The sequence below is a fragment of the Hippocampus comes genome, unplaced genomic scaffold (assembly GCF_001891065.2).
Source record: "Hippocampus comes isolate QL1 unplaced genomic scaffold, H_comes_QL1_v1.1 scaffold91, whole genome shotgun sequence".
Taxonomy (NCBI): domain Eukaryota; kingdom Metazoa; phylum Chordata; class Actinopteri; order Syngnathiformes; family Syngnathidae; genus Hippocampus; species Hippocampus comes.
The window spans coordinates 1,328,956-1,352,236 of record NW_017805034.1 but is presented as its reverse complement, the minus strand read 5'-3'; the positions used below and the strand labels follow the sequence as shown (position 1 = coordinate 1,352,236).

The 23,281-nt window shown below is 41.7% G+C and overlaps 4 protein-coding genes across 7 annotated transcripts; 1 reads left to right on the top strand and 3 right to left on the bottom strand.

The window, feature by feature from the left end:
* On the bottom strand, positions 1–15,229 carry LOC109512049 (mitochondrial import receptor subunit TOM22 homolog). Of its 2 annotated transcripts, XM_019863528.1 has the most exons (5): positions 14,522–15,229; positions 2,115–2,221; positions 1,520–1,638; positions 1,275–1,392; positions 1–590 (listed from the first exon to the last, which is right to left on the bottom strand). In XM_019863528.1, exons 2-5 carry the CDS (start codon positions 2,199–2,201, stop codon positions 516–518), a joined length of 399 nt encoding a protein of 132 aa, XP_019719087.1. In that variant the 5' UTR covers positions 2,202–2,221; positions 14,522–15,229; the 3' UTR covers positions 1–515. The 2 variants fall into 2 exon arrangements, with proteins under 2 accessions (XP_019719087.1, XP_019719086.1); XM_019863527.1 differs by lacking the exon at positions 14,522–15,229 and having other exon boundaries at positions 2,115–2,409.
* On the bottom strand, positions 7,018–8,635 carry dmc1 (DNA meiotic recombinase 1). The gene is made up of 5 exons (XM_019863435.1): positions 8,623–8,635; positions 8,415–8,487; positions 8,120–8,324; positions 7,668–7,750; positions 7,018–7,564 (listed from the first exon to the last, which is right to left on the bottom strand). Exons 1-5 carry the CDS (start codon positions 8,633–8,635, stop codon positions 7,495–7,497), a joined length of 444 nt encoding a protein of 147 aa, XP_019718994.1. The 3' UTR covers positions 7,018–7,494.
* On the bottom strand, positions 9,381–11,046 carry LOC109512050 (mitochondrial import receptor subunit TOM22 homolog). The gene is made up of 3 exons (XM_019863529.1): positions 10,900–11,046; positions 10,655–10,772; positions 9,381–9,970 (listed from the first exon to the last, which is right to left on the bottom strand). Exons 1-3 carry the CDS (start codon positions 10,974–10,976, stop codon positions 9,896–9,898), a joined length of 270 nt encoding a protein of 89 aa, XP_019719088.1. The 5' UTR covers positions 10,977–11,046; the 3' UTR covers positions 9,381–9,895.
* maff (v-maf avian musculoaponeurotic fibrosarcoma oncogene homolog F) lies at positions 13,895–21,837 on the top strand. 3 transcript variants are annotated; one of them, XM_019863525.1, is made up of 4 exons: positions 13,895–14,095; positions 17,373–17,477; positions 17,904–17,998; positions 19,039–21,837. In XM_019863525.1, the coding sequence occupies exons 3-4, from the start codon at positions 17,966–17,968 to the stop codon at positions 19,480–19,482; spliced, it is 477 nt and encodes a 158-aa protein (XP_019719084.1). In that variant the 5' UTR covers positions 13,895–14,095; positions 17,373–17,477; positions 17,904–17,965; the 3' UTR covers positions 19,483–21,837. The 3 variants fall into 3 exon arrangements, with proteins under 3 accessions (XP_019719084.1, XP_019719083.1, XP_019719085.1); XM_019863524.1 differs by lacking the exon at positions 17,373–17,477; XM_019863526.1 differs by lacking the exons at positions 17,373–17,477; positions 17,904–17,998.
* The last annotated feature ends 1,444 nt before the right edge of the window (positions 21,838–23,281 follow it).

Below are 23,281 nucleotides of genomic sequence, written 5' to 3'. Positions count from 1 at the left end.
CTCATTAAGATCTCAGAAGCTTCCAAGACATGTTTATTTCCTTTCAACAAATATTAAATGTAATAATGTCACCACATGACTCAGACCAGCATACATATCCTGCTCTTACATGTGGAGGAATGATTCAGATCATGGAAGCCATTTCAGACATCAAAAAACTGACTCAGTGTGTAACCTTTAACTGCCCCTTCCTTCACTGTAGCCCATTTTCCTCATTTCCCTTACAACACTTAAGTCAAGATCATAAACGCATTTACACATACAGTATATTTAAAATAAAAAAAAAGATGGAAGCAGTGCTCCTGAAAATCAGTCTCTGCAAGCTGTTGGAGGAAGGAGAGACAGTGAAACACATATGTGAAGACCTGTGTGAAGCTTAGGCCCTTTTTTTTTTAAATTTGTTTGTTGCGGCAGTTCTTTGCGTTTCTGCACAGTCTCTATGTCGCCCCTTGCGGCCACAAGCCCAGCATTATTGTGACAGCACATCCAAGCTTGAAGTGGGCAATGCATGGTCCTCAGATCTTTCCCGGGGCTGACGGCATCATGCCTGGCATCCCACCAGAGATTCCGGTGTTGGGCCCCAACAAGATCTAAGGAGAAAAAAGTTATATGTTAATCGTGTACCGTCCATTTCTATTAGACTCTTAAAAAACATGAGGTGGGAACAACGTATGTATTTTATTACTGGGTCCAAAAAATGTTGCATACTGAATTGGTTAGCAGTACTTCTTTGTTGCCACCAGATGGGGTTATTTTTCTTACCAATTGTCACACGCTTGGTCAAATCACACCGTTTTGGGGGTGGGGGTCTGCCTTGTGCAAATGCCAGGTTCCAATTTCATTACCATGACAACCGGAAGGTCGACCAAGCGAATGGATGCTCAGTTTTGCCAATTTAGCAAGTTTGCCACCATTTTTAGCAAATCTCTGACAACTAGTCCAAATTAAAGCTATGATTATGTTATTGAAGCTTTCTAGAGACTGTGAGACTTCCTCCTAACAGATGTTTAGGAAGACATTGGTGTCCACACTGCAAATGAATAGAGCATGCGTAAAGCCACTGCTGGCTAACTTAACCATATACACTCCACTTCCCCATAACGCAAGTGCCCATACAGATTCCAATGTATTTTCACTCAAGGAGACAACATTGTATTATGGGGCAGAAAAGCAGATGGCTTTCACACATATTTACACATTATCAGCTCTGGGTACAATTAAAATAATCACATATGTTGTCATGTTGACATGGTTGTTCGCGATGTACAAATCACCTGTCTCTGCTGCTGTAACTGCTGCTGCTCCAGCTGTAGCCGCTCCGTTTCAAACACCACAGGCAACACCAGGATCATGAAGGAAGTTGTTCCCACCCAGAGGGCCGAGCGAGAAAAACTTGAATAAAGCATGATGGAAAGCATCAGAACCCTTGGCATTTGAACGTGAAAAAAATGAACAATGATGCAAAGATAGACCAGATGGCTGTCGGTGAGCTTGACTACAAAAATGGAAGCAAATATACCTGTAAAACTTCTTGGCCAGTGAGACCGAACACTGTGCTGAGAACTCAGCAGCTGTGCGGACAGTGTCAGGAAACATCTCTGTCAGGCCCCACAGCCTCTCTACCAGGGTCTCATCAAGCTGAAAGAAACACACACCCAACAGAGCCACATCTTACCTCACCCAAGTCTTATTTCCATTTTATTTGATGTGTAACAAAATATAACTAAAATACTCGTTAATTGTACTTCACTTGGCCCAATAATTATTGCTGTCGATTCTTCATTCATTTAACTAAGCCTCAGACGGATAATGGCAAGTAGAAAAATGATGTGCTCTTCCATTAGATGGCAATTAACGTGTTCATCCATTTTCTGTGACATTTTTAATCGGTGGTGTGACGTAGGTTTTTTTGGTCATTTAGAATACCGTTTATGCCTTGGTTGAATAAAGTTTAGTAACGTAGACTTATCTACAGTCTGATTCTGCAGAAGTGAGCTAGCTACTTAGCTTGACTGCAGAGTTACTGCTGCTTTAGATCGAAACTCTAAACAAATAAATACAACTTTGTGTCATAGATAAGTTCAACATGAACCATAGACTGATTGGGAACTCACATCATCGTCATCGTCGTCGATTTCGTCCTCAGGTGGCCGGGTAGCCACCGGGCCCGCAGCCGGGGAAAGCTCCTCGATTCCGGCCATGTGTTCTCTCTTCTGTCACGCTACAAAAATGTCTCGTCGGTCAAGCAGCGCGCAATGCAACCGAGCTCGACAAACAACACAACGATGTCGATTGTTCAATGACAAAATTTTTAACAGCTAATGCTACAACTAATGCTAGCAAACGTGCATCTATGCGACTCTGAGGTCACCGGCGGAACGCATGCGTGTGTGCACGTCAGTTTCGGTGACGTCGTCTGACAAGGTCATTTGGTCCGTCGGCCAAATAAAGCAGCGCTCTCTAGCGTCTGGATGACTTAATGCAACCACTGATGATGTTTTGAACTGACCAAAAATAACTTGTTTTCGCTAAACCAGTTCCCTTATGGAACATCGGCTGAGCATGGATCCAAAACACGTTAAAGCATTTAGCAGTACCTGAGTGTAAACAGTACTCTGACCAAGGTACATGGTGTGAATATGTCACATTGTACTGAATAGGAACACATTTTTAGACAAAGTATACAGTATAATAGTATCTTAGGCCGTGTCGACCCAATACGGCTATGACACTCTTTGATATTTAACTACACAATACTCCACACTAGGCATTTACATGTTCATTAAAGTCATGTAATACATGTTGCATTAATGTAGCCATTTCCCCTAAAATTGTTTGTTTAAAATAGATTTGTTGTTGTGTTCTTAGAACATTTGTAAAATTAACACGATGAAAGCGTGAGTAAAAATAAACATGATGTACTGTGCATGTCTATTTTACTAAGCTTTTGTTATCATTTCAAACGTGGTTCTAAAATAAACAATAAAGTGTTTATTTTACCATTGCTATATTTTTAAAGTTTATTATTTTAAAAATATTTTGTAATTAAATACTTAAGGATCCTATTTATTATTGATGCATTAATTTTATTTCATGAATTGTTCATTTTAATTAGATTTTTTTTAACATCTAAAAAGTAAAACAATGCGCGTTTATTTTACTCATATTGGTAAATATATGATTCAAAGCCAATGAAAACATGAGTACAATAAAGCATTCTTGTTTTCGTATTCATTTCGTTTTAAAATAAGTTAAATCAACAATGTGAAACTTATCTCTCATATCTTATTTCAATATTTAAAAATAAATGTTTCAAATAATTAATTACCTGCGCCAAATCAATGAACTGATTGTTTGAATTAAATTAAAAATAGGATAAAAGACGACCTTTTTGTTAATTTTAGGTGGGCGGGGGGAAACGAATGACCTGGTTTATCTCTCTGTCCGTTTGAAAATTTTCAAAAGTTTGCAAAGCGTGGCACGACTCCTTGACATGACCAAAACGATAACAAGCTGTAAAATATTAACTTGACAAAGTTACGCAACATTGACTTAAACTCTCACACTTGTTTGATGTTGAAAGCATGTTTGACTTTTCTACGTTCACGTAAATAGCCAGTGTTTTTATTCCTGTTTTTTGGAGAGATGCAGGGATTCCTTGTTTACATCCTCGCGGAGTACGCGGCGGGGGCGGACGTAACTCCGCCCTCATTCTTTGACCCTGACGTCATTGTCGCTTGTTTTTTTTTTCTCTTTTTTTTTTATGAATGAAAGAATCCCACCTCAGAGAGCAGCGAAGTCATTCCGGGAAAAGGCGGACTGACATTTTGTCGCTTAGAGGCAGTGGTGAAATTGTCACATTTCAGAACTACGCAGCCACTGAATAGTTTTTTTTGCGGACTTTACTCATGTAAAAGCGTAGTAAATTTTTGTTACTATAGCAACAGAACTCCAGTGTAAATTCATGAATGATGTACTGTTTTACTTTATAAGTGACGTCAGTGGGTTTCAGTAAGATCATTTTTATAAAGTATTTTTCGGAGCAGTCAATACGATCATTAGCATCCTTTATGCGACATGCTAAAAGACGAACTGACCACAGGAAGTGGACAAGGCTGCGTTAGCATCCATGCATGAAAATGTGCACGTCTGATCAAAACGACCGAATTAAGATCGAAGTCAACCTCACCAGGACAGCCAGATCGGCTTGTGACGCTCCTCCGATCATGTTGGGGACAAAGCTCTTGTGTCCAGGGGCATCCAGGATTGTGAAGTGTTTTTTCTCCGTCTCAAAATATGCCCTTCCCACCTCCACAGTCTTTCCTTTGTCTCGCTCCTCCTGGTTTGTGTCCAGAGCCCACGACAGGTACCTGCAGCCACGAGAATAGTCACTCAAGGTATAATATCGCCGCTGTCGTGCTGAAATCCCGTATGTCCAAAAATAGTAAATTTAATTATTTCAAAAATCGATACTACTGGTCTGCAGCTTGCCCGTTATCTTACCATGTGGCATGTCCAATATATTGAAAGTCTGGATGTTTTTTTTCCTCCAAAATATTGTGTGAAAATAGTAATTTTAGTTACAACTGGGTAGTATTTTGTGAAAACTGATCGCTGTAATGCGTTGTTGCAGAAGTGAGGTCATTCGTTGGGAGGTAAGTCTGTGCGTTGGCCTCATGCTTAAGGTGTTAGTCACTTAATTGTATTTATTGTGTTAGTTGTGACGCTAAGACCTTTTAAAAGTCATTTGGGAGGATGCCTTTTACACACACGGTGGCTTTTGTGACATATAAATGACTCTTTGTTTGGCCGGGAGCTTCCCATGAGCACAGATTGTTATCATGAAAGCTGGTGCTAAGATTGTCCCATTTTAATCAATGACAGGGAAATAAATCGGCAAATTTTTACCTTCTTTGGGGGTAGGGGATCAAATTAGCCATTAAGGTAAGGCTCATTGAAGTTAATGGAGGACGAGTGAGCAAAAAGCCAAAGAAAGGGGATGTAACAGTTGAAACTTGTATTATTTAAGTATTTGGATTTACTCCCAATATTTCACGACTCGCTTGTGGAGTCATTTAAGTGAAATTTAGGCATCTGTGCTATTTGAGTTGTTTCATAAATGTAAATGCAGCATTAGTAGACTGTGTGTCAATAAAGATGTAGATGAAGTTGATCCATTAAAACACATTCATATAACAATCGGCATAAAATTAGATTTGGACACTTCGAAAATAGAACCCAAGCTGTGCTCACCATGTCTCTCTGTTTTTTTCTTTTGCTTCCCTTTCATATTTTTCCAAAGTTCGTTTTTCCACCATTCCAGTTAAATACCTGAGAGAAACACACACACAAATATCAACTAGGAATTATCTTCCATAATGTGCAATTAAATATCCTGTTGGCTCCTATTGCAGGACAGTCACTCAGAGAGAGGAAAACATTAAACTCCATGCTGGAATGGATAGCGTGCAGCAAGTGCGAACTGCAGTTTTGCTTTTGGACACAGAAGTCAAATGTGGAAGATGACTTCGCAATGTTTACTCACATTATTTGTCCACCAATCGTTGATTTTCCAGCATCTGACGGTCAAATAAAAATGATGGTTATCATATTAAACTGTGGTTTTGCAGTCATCATTCATCAATGACGATGCCGCTAAGGTTACGCACCCACGTGACCAATGAAGACAACATTCACATGTTCTTTCTTGGGCGCATCTGGCGTTGAAGGCGCCACTTTAGGCATAGGGATCTCCTCCTCTTCCTCCTCCATGATCATCTCATCCTCCTGGCTGTCAGCGTAGGGCGGACAATCCCCCGTCGCGGCCGGGTCCTCCTGTCCGCCACCACCCCCGCCTCCGCCCGGCTCATCGTTCAGCTCCCACGTCTCGTCGTCGGCTGCCATGTCTGCCTCTGAGCTGCCGTTCTCAACTGGAGCTGCGAACAGACAAGTCACTGGCTGACTCTGGAACCAACGTTTCTCAAAACGTTCTAGTTTTGGTTTGAAACGGAACTCTTCTGACACACGTTGTATCTGAACCATGTGTCTTGGTTCAATAGAGGGTGGGAATCACTGGTCTAGTTAATGTAAATCCTCTGTGGGCATGAGAATGTCACCATACTTTGCCCACCTCTGACATAACCAACTAATGTTTAATCTGCTGGGCACAAATTGTCAAAAGTGAAAATCCAAAGTGAGAACCTTGGTCGTGCAACGTAAGCCAATGAAAAGTCTATGTCGGGAAGTGGAGCAGTGAGGTTGCATCATAACATTCACACAAGGCAGTGCCTTGTGGTTGCCCAATGCCAGCAATCCAAATAAGGCTCACTATGTGAAACTTGAACAGAGCCCCCTGGCATTCCTGATGAGTTTGACGTTTCAAACATGACTGCGAGAAAGCGGGCGCACCCTGGTACTTCACCCGCACACCTCCTGAGTTCACATCACGCGGTTTTGTAACCTGACGACAATCACATTTAGTCGTTATAGTTCATTCATTGTGCCTGCATACCGACTGTCTGTGCCACCTCCATGCTGCTACCAACTGGATCAGGGGTACCTGAAAGGGAAGGAAAAACAAAACATTTTGAAAATATCATTGATATTAATCGCATAATGCTGGCCACGTTTCAGAAAGTGTGGGGAGTAATCACAGTCATGAATGAGCTGTAACTGGTGACGACACGTAGTCGACGTGTTGCAAGTGAGCCACGAGAAACGGGCTAACTCTAGCTACGTTAGCAAGATAGTTAGCAAGTTAGGCTAAGTTCCAAACTGCTTTCTAGCTTTCGTGTTACCTTACCGTCGGAAGGAGGCATTCCGGCAGCGGTGCTTTGAATGGAGGTAGGCACGAACACCGGGGCGTTGAGGTTGGGGACAAACGGCTTGGCGTTGACGTTGAGTGCGGCGAAGGCGCACGGGAGAGCCGCCGAGGTGGCCGGGGCCTCGGCGTCTTCTTCCAGCTCCCACGAATCCGGAGCTGTGTCTCTCGGGTCCATCTCTCCTCTTTTTTTTTTAACGAGAGTTGAGCAATAACCTTTGCCGGTAGAGCTGGGAGATGTTTGTTGTTCTACTAAAAAAAAACGCGGTTAGTTACGAGTAGGTTTAAACACTTGACAGCGCTGTTGGTGAACTTCCCATTGCTATGCTGCTTTGACAGGCATATGGAGCGCGCAGCTGACGAGGAGTTGCGTTTAGTCGATGTAAGTCTTGTGGCTACCGCTAGAGGTCACCAACGGTCCTCTGCTGGTCGTGATGTCCGGTTTACGACGGAACTCAGCGCCGTACGGCGGCTACGTAACCCGAATGTGTATGTAGGTCGAGTCAGATTGTGTCACATTGAAGACTATCTCAGTTTTATTGTGTAAAATCATTGACAAGGTGACAGATTGAATAAATACACCGGAACATGGAACAAAATTATGAAATAGTCGTCAAAAATATATTTTGAAACAGCTAACTGTGCAAACGATGAAATATTTATCTGTTTGTCCGTCACTCTTTCGCATCAACAATTCCTCCAGCTGTGATGGCAAAAGTAGTCTCATTCTGCGGCATATCTGGGCTGGCAAAACAAATGAAGACATTTGAAAATTATGCATATGCTTGTGGAATGAATACGGAGTTTCAATCTGTGATTTTGTTGTGAAAGCGATGCATTGCTATACCTCTTAAATATTTTGGCAATTCTCATCTCAGCGCGTCCCTTCCTCAGACTCAACCTTGTGGTGGAAGCGTCTGCATTCACTTTGTTGTTTGAAGCAGTTACAGATGGGAAGAGGAGCGAATCAACGTGTCCTTTTCACCAGTGGATCAAAGACGTCATGTTGAAAATGAGCACACGTCTGCTGCAAGCCAAGTTTGAAAGCAAACAAGAAGCTGTAGCGGCCATACTTGGCCCATGAATCTGATTCTGATTCATCTGTAATCTCGGTGCTTTAAGTGGAGCACACACCATTTAAAAACAAAACAAAAAACATTTTAAGCAGAGTACAGTTCATGCACCGCGATTTTTAACATCTTTTAACTTGTTTTTTTTTAATTCCTCCATCCTGCTTCCCTTCTACTACTCCTCAAGATTCCCAAATGTAGTTGAAACATTCTTGGAAGTACAAACCTAAAAAGAGACTAAACTATGCAGATTAAAATCTAGTCTCCTCAGCGATAGCACCCACACTCCGATGAAAGAAACGCAGTGCCGGTTCAGACATTCAGAAATTTTTTTCAACCTGGAGAGCATCTGGGCCAGTTTCTGCTGCCACTCTGCCAATTGACCTGGGCCTGGGAAGTCATCTCTGAACAGAGCCACGATGGCGTCAATAATCTAAAGAGCACACATATGAGAAACCTCAACTGTATGAATCACATTATACAAAAGTAAAGCCCAGCACTCATGAATAAAGTTGCTCCTCTTCAAAAGCTTGAAGGCCCCTCTTTCCTCATAAAATGTGGCTGCCACAAAGTCCAATAGCTCCATCTGATGTTCACCTGAAGGAAGAGCAAAAAAAGGACTCGTTACGATAAACAAGAGGCATCCAAAATCAGTGTACAGTATCAGAAAATGATTGAATGAGGTGAGGTTCCCCATGCTAGCATCCCTTAAACCTCGGCCTTTTCACTCACAAGTTCGCCTCATGCAGCAGAACCTCCAAAGTTGAACACCACAAAAGTGGCCGACTATTTGGAGCCCAGACCGTCATGAAAGGCAGATGTCTGTCAATCTATTAATTGTCCCTTGGTGTGAATGTGAGGATCAATTCTTGCCTCTATGTGCCCATGGAAGGATGTAATCTTGTAATACAGATTGACATTGCTAATTTTTCCAAAATTCGATCAAAGTAATTAATTCAAATACCCATTCGTCATGGACAACATTCGGAAATAGTTTTTAATTTTGGACAGCAGTAGTGCAATACTTTCCATTATGATTATGATATGGTCTCCCAAGCACTCAAAAAAGTACAGTGAATAGCAGTTGGGGTCTACAAGAGATGTTCAATAAATGTTGAAAACCACGTCTAAATGAGACCAATGATTGTGCATTCCTTCATATGTCATTTCCGATTAGTTGCCTTTACAGTACATGTAATACACTGACCTGGAATCGCTGCTGAGAATTGTGCTGCTTACAAACAGCACTTCAAGCTTGTTTCGTGAAGAGAAATTTCATATTAAAGTTAAAGCCAGCTAACATTGTCCTTATCTTTGCTGGACGCCCAGAACGAGATGACTCACCTGATGGGGTAGCTCCAAAAACCTAAATATTTTTTTGAGCAACACATTGAAGACAACACTTAAAACGAAACATGATTATATTGTTCTATAATGGTCTTTTCAGAACAACAATCAGAGTACAGCAGGAAGGCAACACCCAGCAGAGCCTCATTAAGATCTCAGAAGCTTCCAAGACATGTTTATTTCCTTTCAACAAATATTAAATGTAATAATGTCACCACATGACTCAGACCAGCATACATATCCTGCTCTTACATGTGGAGGAATGATTCAGATCATGGAAGCCATTTCAGACATCAAAAAACTGACTCAGTGTGTAACCTTTAACTGCCCCTTCCTTCACTGTAGCCCATTTTCCTCATTTCCCTTACAACACTTAAGTCAAGATCATAAACGCATTTACACATACAGTATATTTAAAATAAAAAAAAAGATGGAAGCAGTGCTCCTGAAAATCAGTCTCTGCAAGCTGTTGGAGGAAGGAGAGACAGTGAAACACATATGTGAAGACCTGTGTGAAGCTTAGGCCCTTTTTTTTTTAAATTTGTTTGTTGCGGCAGTTCTTTGCGTTTCTGCACAGTCTCTATGTCGCCCCTTGCGGCCACAAGCCCAGCATTATTGTGACAGCACATCCAAGCTTGAAGTGGGCAATGCATGGTCCTCAGATCTTTCCCGGGGCTGACGGCATCATGCCTGGCATCCCACCAGAGATTCCGGTGTTGGGCCCCAACAAGATCTAAGGAGAAAAAAGTTATATGTTAATCGTGTACCGTCCATTTCTATTAGACTCTTAAAAAACATGAGGTGGGAACAACGTATGTATTTTATTACTGGGTCCAAAAAATGTTGCATACTGAATTGGTTAGCAGTACTTCTTTGTTGCCACCAGATGGGGTTATTTTTCTTACCAATTGTCACACGCTTGGTCAAATCACACCGTTTTGGGGGTGGGGGTCTGCCTTGTGCAAATGCCAGGTTCCAATTTCATTACCATGACAACCGGAAGGTCGACCAAGCGAATGGATGCTCAGTTTTGCCAATTTAGCAAGTTTGCCACCATTTTTAGCAAATCTCTGACAACTAGTCCAAATTAAAGCTATGATTATGTTATTGAAGCTTTCTAGAGACTGTGAGACTTCCTCCTAACAGATGTTTAGGAAGACATTGGTGTCCACACTGCAAATGAATAGAGCATGCGTAAAGCCACTGCTGGCTAACTTAACCATATACACTCCACTTCCCCATAACGCAAGTGCCCATACAGATTCCAATGTATTTTCACTCAAGGAGACAACATTGTATTATGGGGCAGAAAAGCAGATGGCTTTCACACATATTTACACATTATCAGCTCTGGGTACAATTAAAATAATCACATATGTTGTCATGTTGACATGGTTGTTCGCGATGTACAAATCACCTGTCTCTGCTGCTGTAACTGCTGCTGCTCCAGCTGTAGCCGCTCCGTTTCAAACACCACAGGCAACACCAGGATCATGAAGGAAGTTGTTCCCACCCAGAGGGCCGAGCGAGAAAAACTTGAATAAAGCATGATGGAAAGCATCAGAACCCTTGGCATTTGAACGTGAAAAAAATGAACAATGATGCAAAGATAGACCAGATGGCTGTCGGTGAGCTTGACTACAAAAATGGAAGCAAATATACCTGTAAAACTTCTTGGCCAGTGAGACCGAACACTGTGCTGAGAACTCAGCAGCTGTGCGGACAGTGTCAGGAAACATCTCTGTCAGGCCCCACAGCCTCTCTACCAGGGTCTCATCAAGCTGAAAGAAACACACACCCAACAGAGCCACATCTTACCTCACCCAAGTCTTATTTCCATTTTATTTGATGTGTAACAAAATATAACTAAAATACTCGTTAATTGTACTTCACTTGGCCCAATAATTATTGCTGTCGATTCTTCATTCATTTAACTAAGCCTCAGACGGATAATGGCAAGTAGAAAAATGATGTGCTCTTCCATTAGATGGCAATTAACGTGTTCATCCATTTTCTGTGACATTTTTAATCGGTGGTGTGACGTAGGTTTTTTTGGTCATTTAGAAATACCGTTTATGCCTTGGTTGAATAAAGTTTAGTAACGGAGACTTATCTACAGTCTGATTCTGCTTTATTTTTATCAAATCAATCATCTGACAAACTACACTACACCCACAAACTTAGTTCTTTCTGATGCGTTCAATGACTAGCATGTTAGCATGTTAACATCAGCTTTCGCTGGTGTAGAATGAAACATCACGACTGTGAGCATGATGTTAGCATATTAGCATGCTAACTTCCGCCTTTGCTGCGAAGCGCTAAAAATCACGACTGCGAGCATGACGTTAGCATGTTAGCATGCTAAATTCAGCCTTTGCCGTGTAGCGTTAAACACCACAACTGCGAGCATGACGAGCAATTAACTCTTAAGGTCTTTTGACACAACAGCTACTCTGGCTTCATGCAAAGCATCTTTCCATCCAATTTAACATGGCAAAACCAAACACAACAGACGTAGTAGCATTGTGCTAATTACGTCACGGTTTGCCTCTCTGGACAAGAAAAAAAGCAATGTTTATAAATCCCCGCATAGGCGAATCTAAAATAATGCGTGGGAACAATGAGTTTGGCATGCACACAAAGCTAAACTCTCCACACTTACACATTTAATTGTGTCAGGTGCTGAGATGAATTGAACCAAAAATGTCAGTGATGGGAGTGTCCCATCATGGGGATTTTGAAAGCCACTCTTTTCCACTAAATGACTGTAAGTGAGTGCTCAATCCTCATTATGCCTTCTCACCCAGGTCAGCGCTGTGCACCGTTTGCATGTGATCACCCAACGACCAAGACATAGCGATATGATTCAGAGAACACTAGGTGCATCCCCATCGACTCTCACAAGCATTAAATGGTAGTCCACATGCAAACCGTCCGATTGCATCCTTTGTAGAAACAAACAGCATGCCGGCGATTGAATCAGGAAAGCAAATGTGAAAGTAGTTGTAGTTGACTGGCTGGCATGAGGGGGTGGGGGAAGAGTCGACAAATCAAGGGGGGGGCCCCTGCGATGTGGAAATTCACCACGGAGGTTTGATCACTGAGCAACATTTTTGCTGTCTTAAACTCTTTGCATGAATCACTCAGTGTTTTTTCCCCCCCACGTGGGCTTCATAGATGACGTTACACCGTTTTCCGTCATCTGTGTTTTCAGCAAAAGGTTCAAAAGACATCCAGCTGATATCATCTGATAACATTTCACCTGCTCTCTTTCAGACGCGTGTGGCGTTTGAAGGGGGACGATCAGCGTTTGCTTTCTTCTCATCAAGACATGATTATTATATTCAAGGAACAGAAATCAAAATATCACGCTATCTGGAGAGCAAATTGAAAAGTTGCATTTACCGCAGAAAGTCCAGAAAGTGCATCATTTCAACAGCAAACCAATATATTCGACTCACACCATGAGCCCCAAAGTGCAGCAACGCAGCGTCGTCTTTCATTCTGTAACATCAAAACATTTGGTTTCCCCGATTTGAACCCTGCATCTAAAATTAGCAGATTTAAAGGAAGCGTGGGTGGTCTTAAGAGGGGAAAAGAGTCAAGCTCCTCACGATTCAGTTCCACAAATTAAAGATATTTTCTGTGTTTGGTCGATCCATCAAGTTAGCAGCTGTATTCCTGGTGATTACACATCTTAAAATAAATAAGGAAAGTTTTTTTTTCCCCCAGCAAAAAAACATAGCATATATTGCAACATGTTTAAGTTGTCAGGTCGGCAAACAAGAGACACAAACAAGTCACTGGCATGTTATAGCCTACAACTACATAAACTATGTTGATTCGGTTATTTCAAAAAAATTTCAGTGACACTTTTTATGAGTATCAACAAAGCTCAAATATTTTTGGGACATTTTGTTCCAGTAAAGCTCATACTTTTGGGGGGAAATTTTTAACCAAACCGTATGACATAAAATACTGGTATGACAAATACAAATAAATAAAAAAAGATTTCATCGATATATGTGATTGAAAACTGTCTTTCAAATTTCCAAATATTAAAAATAAAATCCAATAAAATGTATCAGCAAAACAACTGAAATCTTTTGATTGAGCTTGTGCAATTTAAACACACAAATAAAGTTAGGGGAAAACTGATCTGAATTATCTCTTTTTTTTCCCCGATACTGCTCTCATGAATAAGTTTGCCCGATCATGTTATCTGAATTCGGTGCATTTTTACTTTTCCTTTTTATTCGTCATCATGATGGTAGAGGCCCCAGAAAGCAGGCAGGCAGGAAAAGCAAGGTGGACTGAACAAAATGTATGAACAAAACATTGGAAAAACTGAATCGAAAGCATTAACAAAGTCTTGAAAAGATCAAACTTCAAAGTAACAAAATATCAGTAACTGAATCACGACTATGAGAAACAAAACATGACTTGAACAGAACCAAGACAATTTTTATGAATGAAAGAATCCCACCTCAGAGAGCAGCGAAGTCATTCCGGGAAAAGGCGGACTGACATTTTGTCGCTTAGAGGCAGTGGTGAAATTGTCACATTTCAGAACTACGCAGCCACTGAATAGTTTTTTTTGCGAGTCGATCCCAACAAGAACGGAGGAAGCGTAATCATCGGGAATTCGCCTTTTTTTTATGAATGAAAGAATCCCACCTCAGAGAGCAGCGAAGTCATTCCGGGAAAAGGCGGACTGACATTTTGTCGCTTAGAGGCAGTGGTGAAATTGTCACATTTCAGAACTACGCAGCCACTGAATAGTTTTTTTTGCGAGTCGATCCCAACAAGAACGGAGGAAGCGTAATCATCGGGAATTCGCTAAATAACCCAAGGACAAGTGAGTGGGCAGCTGTTTACTTTAATCTTTCGTAGCCGACACCACTGATGCTAAAGATGCTAATAGCTCGAATTACTAGCACGTTCAAAACAGCGTGGGTGATGTATATTCTCTGCCACTAATCATAATATTACATCGCGCTATTTGCCGAACAAATTGGATTTCGTAATGGGTGTAATTACTCGCTTCAGCATTTGTAATAACATCACAGTTTTACAGTCATGCTAAAATGGATGTCGAATACAGCTCCTATGGCTGTTTACTACCCTAAACTGGCCAGATCGTCTGACATACAGAAGGAAGTGGCAATGAAAATATTTTCTCTTGAGTCGTGTACATACGAGGCATTGTAAGCGTTTTAAAATAGTGTCGTTGTTGCGTGGCGACGTTGCGTTCGCTTGTTGCTCTCGGGTTCGGTAAACTTACATGTAAAACCCTCACAGCCCTTCTTAGGTGGTATTTTTAGCCGAGCATATGCGCGGATATCCCGTAGTCTTGTGACAAATATAGCAACGGATCACGGGCTAGTTTTGCTTGGATTGTTGACTGGTCGAGGCCGGTTTAGCTTTTAGCGGGGCGATTGGTGTATTGCTGAATCACCATGACTTTACGAAACGACAGTTTACAGTCCCACCGGCTGTTGGGACGCCTAGTGCGGTTGCGGCCACTTCACGCCCCACGCTTTTCGGGAAATTCCAGCAACTGTATGCAAAATTACAGAGCGTTGTCGGTTTCATATTATAAACAGTAGTCGTTCCTTATTTTGGAAGCCCACACGTGCTTTGAGCTCGTTCACCCTTGAGGGAAATGGACTTAAGCCTAATTGACTGAATTTCTGACTCCAAGTAGTGTTCGCTAATGTACATGGAATGTGGTGTAAAACGACACCGAACACCAGCAGGTTAGTTCAGGTAAACACCAAAATGAGCGACGAGCTATTTCATAAAGAAAGAAAGAAAATGAAAGTGAATAAAAGAATAAAATAGATCATTATCATACTTGCTGGAGAAAGTACAGGGTGTCCATTCAGCCCTTACACAATGTGATTCGTTACAAAAGCAAACGAATAGTGTAGAATACACCGACACAGACACTGCCCTTGTCTTATAAATTTCTCGTGCACTGCATGAATTATGTCGATTGGATGTCTTCCATATTTAATCCTATAGTTTCGCAGAGTCTACATACCAAACTAGGTTTGGTGGCCTTTTCTTGAGCCTTTCTTTAGATTTCATGTCCATCAGAACCTATTGGATTGCCAGGAACACATAAATGTAATATAATTAAAAACTTTGATAATCACTGAGTATATTGAATACACACAACAAGGTGTGTCAGAAAATTTCAAGGTATTTCAAATCCAAAACTACAACTACCGCCTTCAAGCCTTCTCTCCCTCATACCCCCTGGGGAGATCTGCCACAGCTCCGTTCTCACGGGCCTCATGATGTCATTCACATTTTCAAAACGGATCCCATTGAAGACCTCCTGTATCTTGAAAAACAAGGGGGGTGGGAGGGGAGGATTAGACTCAGGGTGGGTGAGTGGGAGATTACTGCAGCACGGTGATGTTCCTCTCTACCAGGAACTGTCAGATGCTCGGGGCATTGTGAGCAGTCACGAGGCACAATCCCAGAATTTTTCTGACACACCTTGTTGAACAAATCTAATTGCGATACCGCATCGCATGCTTTATGGGGATCGAAGTGCTTACTGAGGTGAAATAACGGAAGGTCAACATCAACAAGGAAGTGTGCGCTGACAATTCTTTCACACGAAGCACACTTCCTTCTCCTCTCAACCTGAAAGCGAGAAAAAAAAAAAAAATAACCGCCTCACACAATGAAAGGTATTGTCGCCATGCCGCAGACACTGTTGCCACTATGGGCCTGCGTGCTTTTTCTAGCCCCGGCATAAAACCTCTCGTTAAAGTCATCGTGACAGTGACCCGACATAACCCGCAGGCTGACCCCCACCCGAAAACAACTGAACTTAAGAGGAATGTAGGAAGTCACACACGGCCTGTGTGGACTTAATGTTAGATAAGATGATAACGTTTCTAAATAGAGCTGCTCAAAGACGCCGCGCGGTTAAACAAACACTTCTGCTAATGTAAGCATGAGTTCCATGTTACCCAAATGCCCATACTTAGTTTGAGTTTGGCTTATTCTATTTTGGTTAACGCAACAAAGTGGTAGCATTTGTCCCTTCATCATTAGGAAATATTTGTGGTGTGAAATCTGTGAATAAGACTGTACTCATTTTCATTTTGTTTAATAAGTCTTAAATGACTGTGGTTTAATGGTTGATTTAACACTTCTTACAGCGGTGCATTGAGTTTAATTTGATCTCTGATGTCCTTTTTTTTCTTAAAAAAACACTCTACAGTATTGTACTTATAAAGGTACAATAAACACTTTTTGCATCATGATTTCGTGCTGCAGTGATCACTGCAATTATGCCACAAGAGGGCAGCGTAATACAGACATAAATAATTCACTTCAGAGTTTTACACCTAAAAGACTCGGTAAACTGCTTTTCGTTTGTTTCGCAGAGGATAAAGAATACAGCACGAGAGATTTTTTTTATATTGTCTGTCTACATGTGTTGTCGCACCATTTGTGCTCAAATATCTGTTGCCTGAAGCGTCTTAACTTCCGCAACACTGGTGTTAGTGTCGTGAGTCAGTTTGTGTCGTTTTGCATTATGCATTAGCAATTAGCATTAGATTGTTTGGGTCGCGGCTAAGCTGGAGAATTCCAGCTGACTCTGGCGTAGGGGCAGAGTAGACACCAAACTGGTTACCAGCCAATCATAGTGCACATATCGAAAAGCAACAATTAATAGTCACATTCACTCTTTTTAAGAGTCTTCAGGGAAAAAAGCTCACGTGAATCCCGGACGTCAGAACGCTGAGGCAGACGTGCCAAATACTAGTGCCACCATAATGCTCCGCAAACACTTGGCCCAGAAAGGAATAAAGATCAGTCAGCAGAAAAGCAAGGACGTCAAGTCATCAGCGATTGAACGCAGCTCGCTGTTGGGCTTACAAAATACAACCAAAATGTGTTGCATGGAAATGTATTCATTTATTCTCAACAGTTTTGCATTTCTCTCTCTCTTATCTCGCTGACATATATATTTGTCAGCAGACTTACGTGCTGTTATGTTGTGTTTTGTAAGGGCAACACAATTGTGGTGTTAAGTGCAAGAAAATAACATTTTCATGCTGATGTTGAATTGAAACGTACCACCGCGAAATCGCATTTTTCTGCAGCGGCAGGCGCCAAGCGAACGCTTTTGGACAGTTGGCAGTGTGTTGACAGGAGGAAGTGTTGCTTAGGACACCTGCTTTGAGCAAGCAAAAGGCCAAAAAGCCATGGTAACTTCCCCCTTACCGCACCAGCCAGCCAACAAAGGGGCCTGTCACTTTCACGACAAACACAAACACACACACACACACACACACACACACACACACACACACACACACACACACACACACACACACACACACACTTCCTCTGATATCAAACCACGGAATTAGACGAGAGCGCGTGTGGAGGGAGGAATGAGAGCTGTGCGCCTTTCTTCTCCTTTTCTCTGCCTTGCATGACCGGCGATCTTGTGAGCGGACGTAAATGTCAGGCTAGAACCAAAACGGCGTGATGCCCTGACTCGCATGTGACCACTTACTTAAAAAAACACACACACACACACACACACACACACACACACACACACACACACACACACACACACACACACACACACACAACTTTTCTGAATGCTGTTTGTTTCTTCTCAGAGTGTCTGAATCTGTGCTGACTGGTTCTTGGGGGCGGGGGGTAACCCGAGGAGAGTGGGATCATGACGACAGAGAGAAACAGCAAAGCCCTGAAGGTAACACGCACAAGCAAGAAACAGTTGGAGCGCATTCTATTTTGATTTTAACCCCCCCCAATGCAAAATCAGGGATTTTGAGTAGGGCCGACCAATCTGGATTCTATTTTTTTTTTTAAGGCCGGTGCTGATTCAGATAATTGGCAGAAATAAAATTTCGACAACCTATTATTGGGCCGATCGATTTAAAAAGTACATATAGAGAATTAATAAAATAATTTCCTTTTGAGTCACCTTAACTCTTGTACATGTCTGAATTGCGGGGAAAGCATTTGACTGTTTTCCAATATTTTGTCCTTCTCGTATTTGTTTCACTTTAAATAGAGAGAAAAATCAAATAAATGATTGAGGATTTTTTTTGGGGTGGGCTGGGGGGGGTTGAATGTTATTATCTTTGTCTAATGATGTAATGTGTTCACGTGTAAAAAAAAAAAGGAAAATATGGGCGCAATTTTACAAAAGCTATTAATGGGGCCTTACTGTTGGTGTGCGCATTGCAGCGCTTTGAACTCCGGAAACTGCAAACAAAATCTCTTTTTCAAAAAAATCAGCAGAATAAACAATAAAAATGATTTCATCCTTCAGCATCAGCAGAATAAACAATAAAAACGATTTAATCTTTCAGCACAATACAGTAAAACCCGTTAGCGATGGTGATACTTTCCAGACCAGCACAATAATTGAAAAACTGCAGTAGAGACCATATCAAAATGTTTTGACCGATTTTACAAAGTACTCCCTTTAAACACATTCAAACCTGTTAAAACACAACTCCATTGTAAACTTCAAATGCGAAAAAAAAAAAAAGCCAAAATATTGTGCCATGGTCACCTTGGTTCAAGATTTGGATTCACCTAAGAGTAAGAACTACCCATAATGAAGCGTTAACACTACCAAGAAATGGGTAACCAGATTATCAGTAAAGCTGTTGCAAGTGGGTTAGGAAAACAAGCCATTTTTTTTTTTTAGTGTGTCAGGTGTTGAGTCTCTTTTTTATTTTTTCACCCACTTGCATTTTGTCATCCTTCCAACTCATTCAGGTGAAGCAGGAATGTGGCGAGAACGTGCCCTTCCTGTCAGACAGCGAACTCATGTCACTGTCGGTGCGGGAGCTCAACCTGCATTTGCGGGGCATGTCCCGCGAGGAGATCCAGAAGCTGAAGCAGCGCAGACGCACCTTGAAGAACCGGGGCTATGCAGCCAGCTGCCGGGTCAAACGGGTGTCCCAGCGCGAAGCTCTGGAACAGCAGAAGATGGAGCTCCAGAGGGAAGTGGACCGGTTGGGGGCCGAGAACGCCGGCATGAGGAAAGAGCTGGAGGGCCTGGGCGCTCGCCTGGCCGCGCTGCAGAAGTTCGCCAGGGGCCTGGAAGCCGGCGGGGGCAACCTGTTGGCCACCGCGCCGCGCCTTAACACTGCCTCCGTCATCACCATCGTCAAGAGTCCGGCGCAGCCTCCGCCGCAGAGGGACCACGAATCTCCCTAGGCTCTATAAACTGACTGATGGGCTGTGAGACATACACACACGTACGTAGACATCCGCAAACATACACAAGAACAATATTGGTAGGATGAGACAAAAAAAAAAAAACATCAATGCTGTACCCACATGCAGGAGTTATCATGGTGTGACATCATCAAGGACCAGCCGAGCTTCTTTCTCAGTTGAAGTGCTTGCTACTTAATAATTGGCGAATGTTCACTTTAAAGAAATTTTTTTTGCGTGGTTAGAATGTACAGTACTGTGCAAAAGTCTGAAACCGATCACCGCTCGTCCGTCAATGACACATTCCCTAACACCAGGGGTCGCCGACCTTTTTGAAAGAGTTATTTCTTGGGTACTGATCATCGCGAAGGGCTCCCAGTTTGATACGCACTTCTGAAATGCTCAAATTACACCAGTCAAGAGCACATTTTAGTCCAAGATGACTTTTTTGTCTTGTAGTGTATTTATGATGCTGATTTCAAATGTATCATTAATTTTTTCAGGTTTTTGAGATATTTTTATTTTTTGTTTTTAAGCTTGATCTCTAGAAATGAGCGACAATTTGAGACAGAAGAACATCAATATAAAAGATTTTATTTCTAAAAAAATTGAAAAATTATTTTTTACATTTTCAAACAATAATTTGTATAAATATTCCTCGAAAATCACAATGTCCCAATCATTGGTTAGCTATTTTTAGAAAGGGTTACTCATGTGGTTCTTGGGGACTTTTTGGCGCCACAGAATGACCCCTGCCTAACACTCTTTTTGACAGGGTAAAATATTACAGAGGAAAGTAGTACAATGAACCTACAAAAATCAGTGTTTTGGAGTTTCCATATTTGAAGAGTTTTTTTTTGGGGGGGGGGGGGTTTCACCCATTTTTAACTTTAAAAAAAAATCACCTTTGTGTGCTTTGGCCAAAACTGGCTTTGGTGGGATTCTGGCACTGAAGTGAGTTGAGGAGCTTCATTTTGACAAAATAAACAGTCCTTTGCTGCTATTGTGAGGCATCTATTGCGGGTGGTGTTAAATACTTGCAGATGTTTACTATTTTACTCCTGTAAATGGTCAACTTAATTCTTTGAACCATGTTTCAATCAACGGCTAAAATATAATGCAACTAGATCTGATTGATTTTACTTGTAAATCCTGCACTGTGAAGCCGACGTGCTAACCAGTCGACCGCCGTCCCGCCCACCCCCTTTAATCCCAATTTTGACAAATGAAAATTGAAACAAGGCCATGATGGCAATGCCGAAACAAGACTTTTCCATAGTACTGTACACCGGTCAAACTAACTGAAGCCAAGCCTTGCTGACTGTTGGCAGCTTAAGCACAATCCGACTGTCACCGGTGCCGTTTTAGGCGACCGAAAGGGCGAAGCTTCCTCCGCTTCTGCTTTTTGGGAACGTGACCAAAAATTAAAAAAAAAACAAAAAACCACGAATTAAAAAAAAAAAACACACCAAAACTTTGCAGTTAAGCTTCCCCCCGTGGTTCTACAAACTTCTGCATTCCAGGTTATTTTTGTTTTCTGTTACCGCTACCCTTAATGGAAAAACAGGGTCGTGAGAGGCTTATATGTCCCGTAATATGTATTCAAAGCAGAATATATTTACAATTGTTGCTGGGGTTGATTTTTTTTGGAACTCCTGCTTTGAGGATAACTTGATGTTCAGGGTTTGTACACCGACGCAGTGCCTTCAGTGCGTGTGGGAGGTATCAAACCAAAACTGCTGACCGTCCATCACACTTTTTTTCCCCCTGTCTTGACTATACTAGCATACGACGTACTCGCCCGACAGTTCCTACCGTGCAGTAACGATTCTGCTACGCGTTTGCAGTGTGGCTCGCCCGCCGCCGGTGGGACAGGCTGAAAGCCCCCCCAGCGCGAACGAGGACTGCTCGACTCCCCAACACACTGTTGGTCTTTTTGTTTAGCTCAAAACACGGCGACTCACTCCGCCCACATTCCTCTTGACGTGTTCTTATTTGTAATGTTTGTCTGTGCCGTCAATACGCCAATGTTGAGTGACATTTATCAGAGATATATTCTATATTTTATTTGTATTTAAAAGTAGATATTTTGACAAGACAAGCTAACTGAGTGCTGTGACGTTATGTATGTTTTCAGTACTTCCATAGTTTTGGGGGGGGCGGGGAATATTTTCATGTCTAATTGTATTGTGTGACAACGATTCCTACTTCACGAAATGTTTAATTATTAGCGATGTAGAAATATGCTCAAAGCCATTGGACATGTTGCTGTGTGATGATTCGTGCACGTCTGTTTTTTGCCATATTTGTACTGGATTGCCATAGTGGATTCTTGGAGGGATTTTTTTTTTTTTTTACTTTGGTGTGTTATTCGTGTGGAAAAATGCGAAAGGCAGAGCTGAAAGAGAGAGGAAGAGAAATGAGGAAGTGAGAGATCGGGAGATGGACGAATGATGGAAAAAGAAAGTGGTCAAGAAAAGACGGGGAAAACTGAGGGGTGAAGCGTATTCACTTGAAAAACCTGCATAGAGATGAGTTATTACAATTTTATCAGCGGACGTCGTGACACAATTAGACTTGTGTTAAAAAATAATTCAAATATACGAAGCTTATATTTAGCTCTATGAATATGTGTGGTTATTCCCAAAAAAAGCATTTATTATCTGTATTTCCAATGTCTCACCTCTTGTCAAATTGTGCTGGACGTTTTGTGATACTTGCAAAACAAAAATGGTCTTTGTATTTATTGTACTTTTTCTATTGTGAAAATTGAAGTACATCATCTATTTTATATATTAATTATAATAAATGTTGTACATATTGTACATAAAATCGTGTGGTTTTCTGGTTGTTGTTGACCCAGAAGTGAAGGAAGAGGTTTGACGCAACGGATGTGTTGTGCGTAGATAAGGCTGGGGTTAGATGGAGGTCGGTTATGACTGTTATTTAAATGAAAAAAAAAATATGTTCACTGGACACTTCTTTCGGCGCGCCTACACATTTTAGTAAGGTCCACATTACTGCCAAGTTATGGAAGAGTGGATTAATAAATGAGGAGGATTTGAGGCCTTGTGGGATCAATCAGGGCGGCACGGTGGCATGTCGGAGGAAACCGGATTACCCATCGAAAACCCACGCAAGCATGGGGAGAACACGTATCGTACGTATCTTTCTTATTTTAAGAGCTGGATGAAGTGGCTGGGGGAGAGCAAAAACGAGCCTTCATTACCGAAGTTGCTGCTTCTGCGACTTGACCCTGGAAAAGGGGAAGAAAATGGATTGATGAGTGTTCTTGTTAGTACCCATGTCAAACATACTTATCACCCAGTTAACATTAGTCATCATTTAAAAAAAACAAAAAAAAACAGGCCGGCATTGCTATTCTTGTAACGACGACAGAGAAGTCGAAAAAATAAAAATGCCACATGATCCATGCCTGTCTTAAGGCCTGGCCTACTGTTTTCTATTTCCTGGTGATAAACACAAAGTTTGCGGAGTGTCTCGACAGGTGAGATGAATTAACGTATCCGTGATATGACACAAGAATATGATTCAAGTGCGCTGCAGACTTCCTGTATGGGTTTTGGGTCTATTTATGGCATCTGTACGGCTCCTCCTGGTGTAAATATGCGGTATTGCACTTGCCGGGAAAGTCACTGAGTCATTCAGTTACACTTTGGTCGTAGTTTCTCCACCAAAAAAAGTCTCTTTTGACTCTGAGTTATCTTTCCTTTGGAAATAAGTGTGTTCATGCACAAACGTGAACTAAATTGAACTCTGGCATTCAGGACGAATGTAA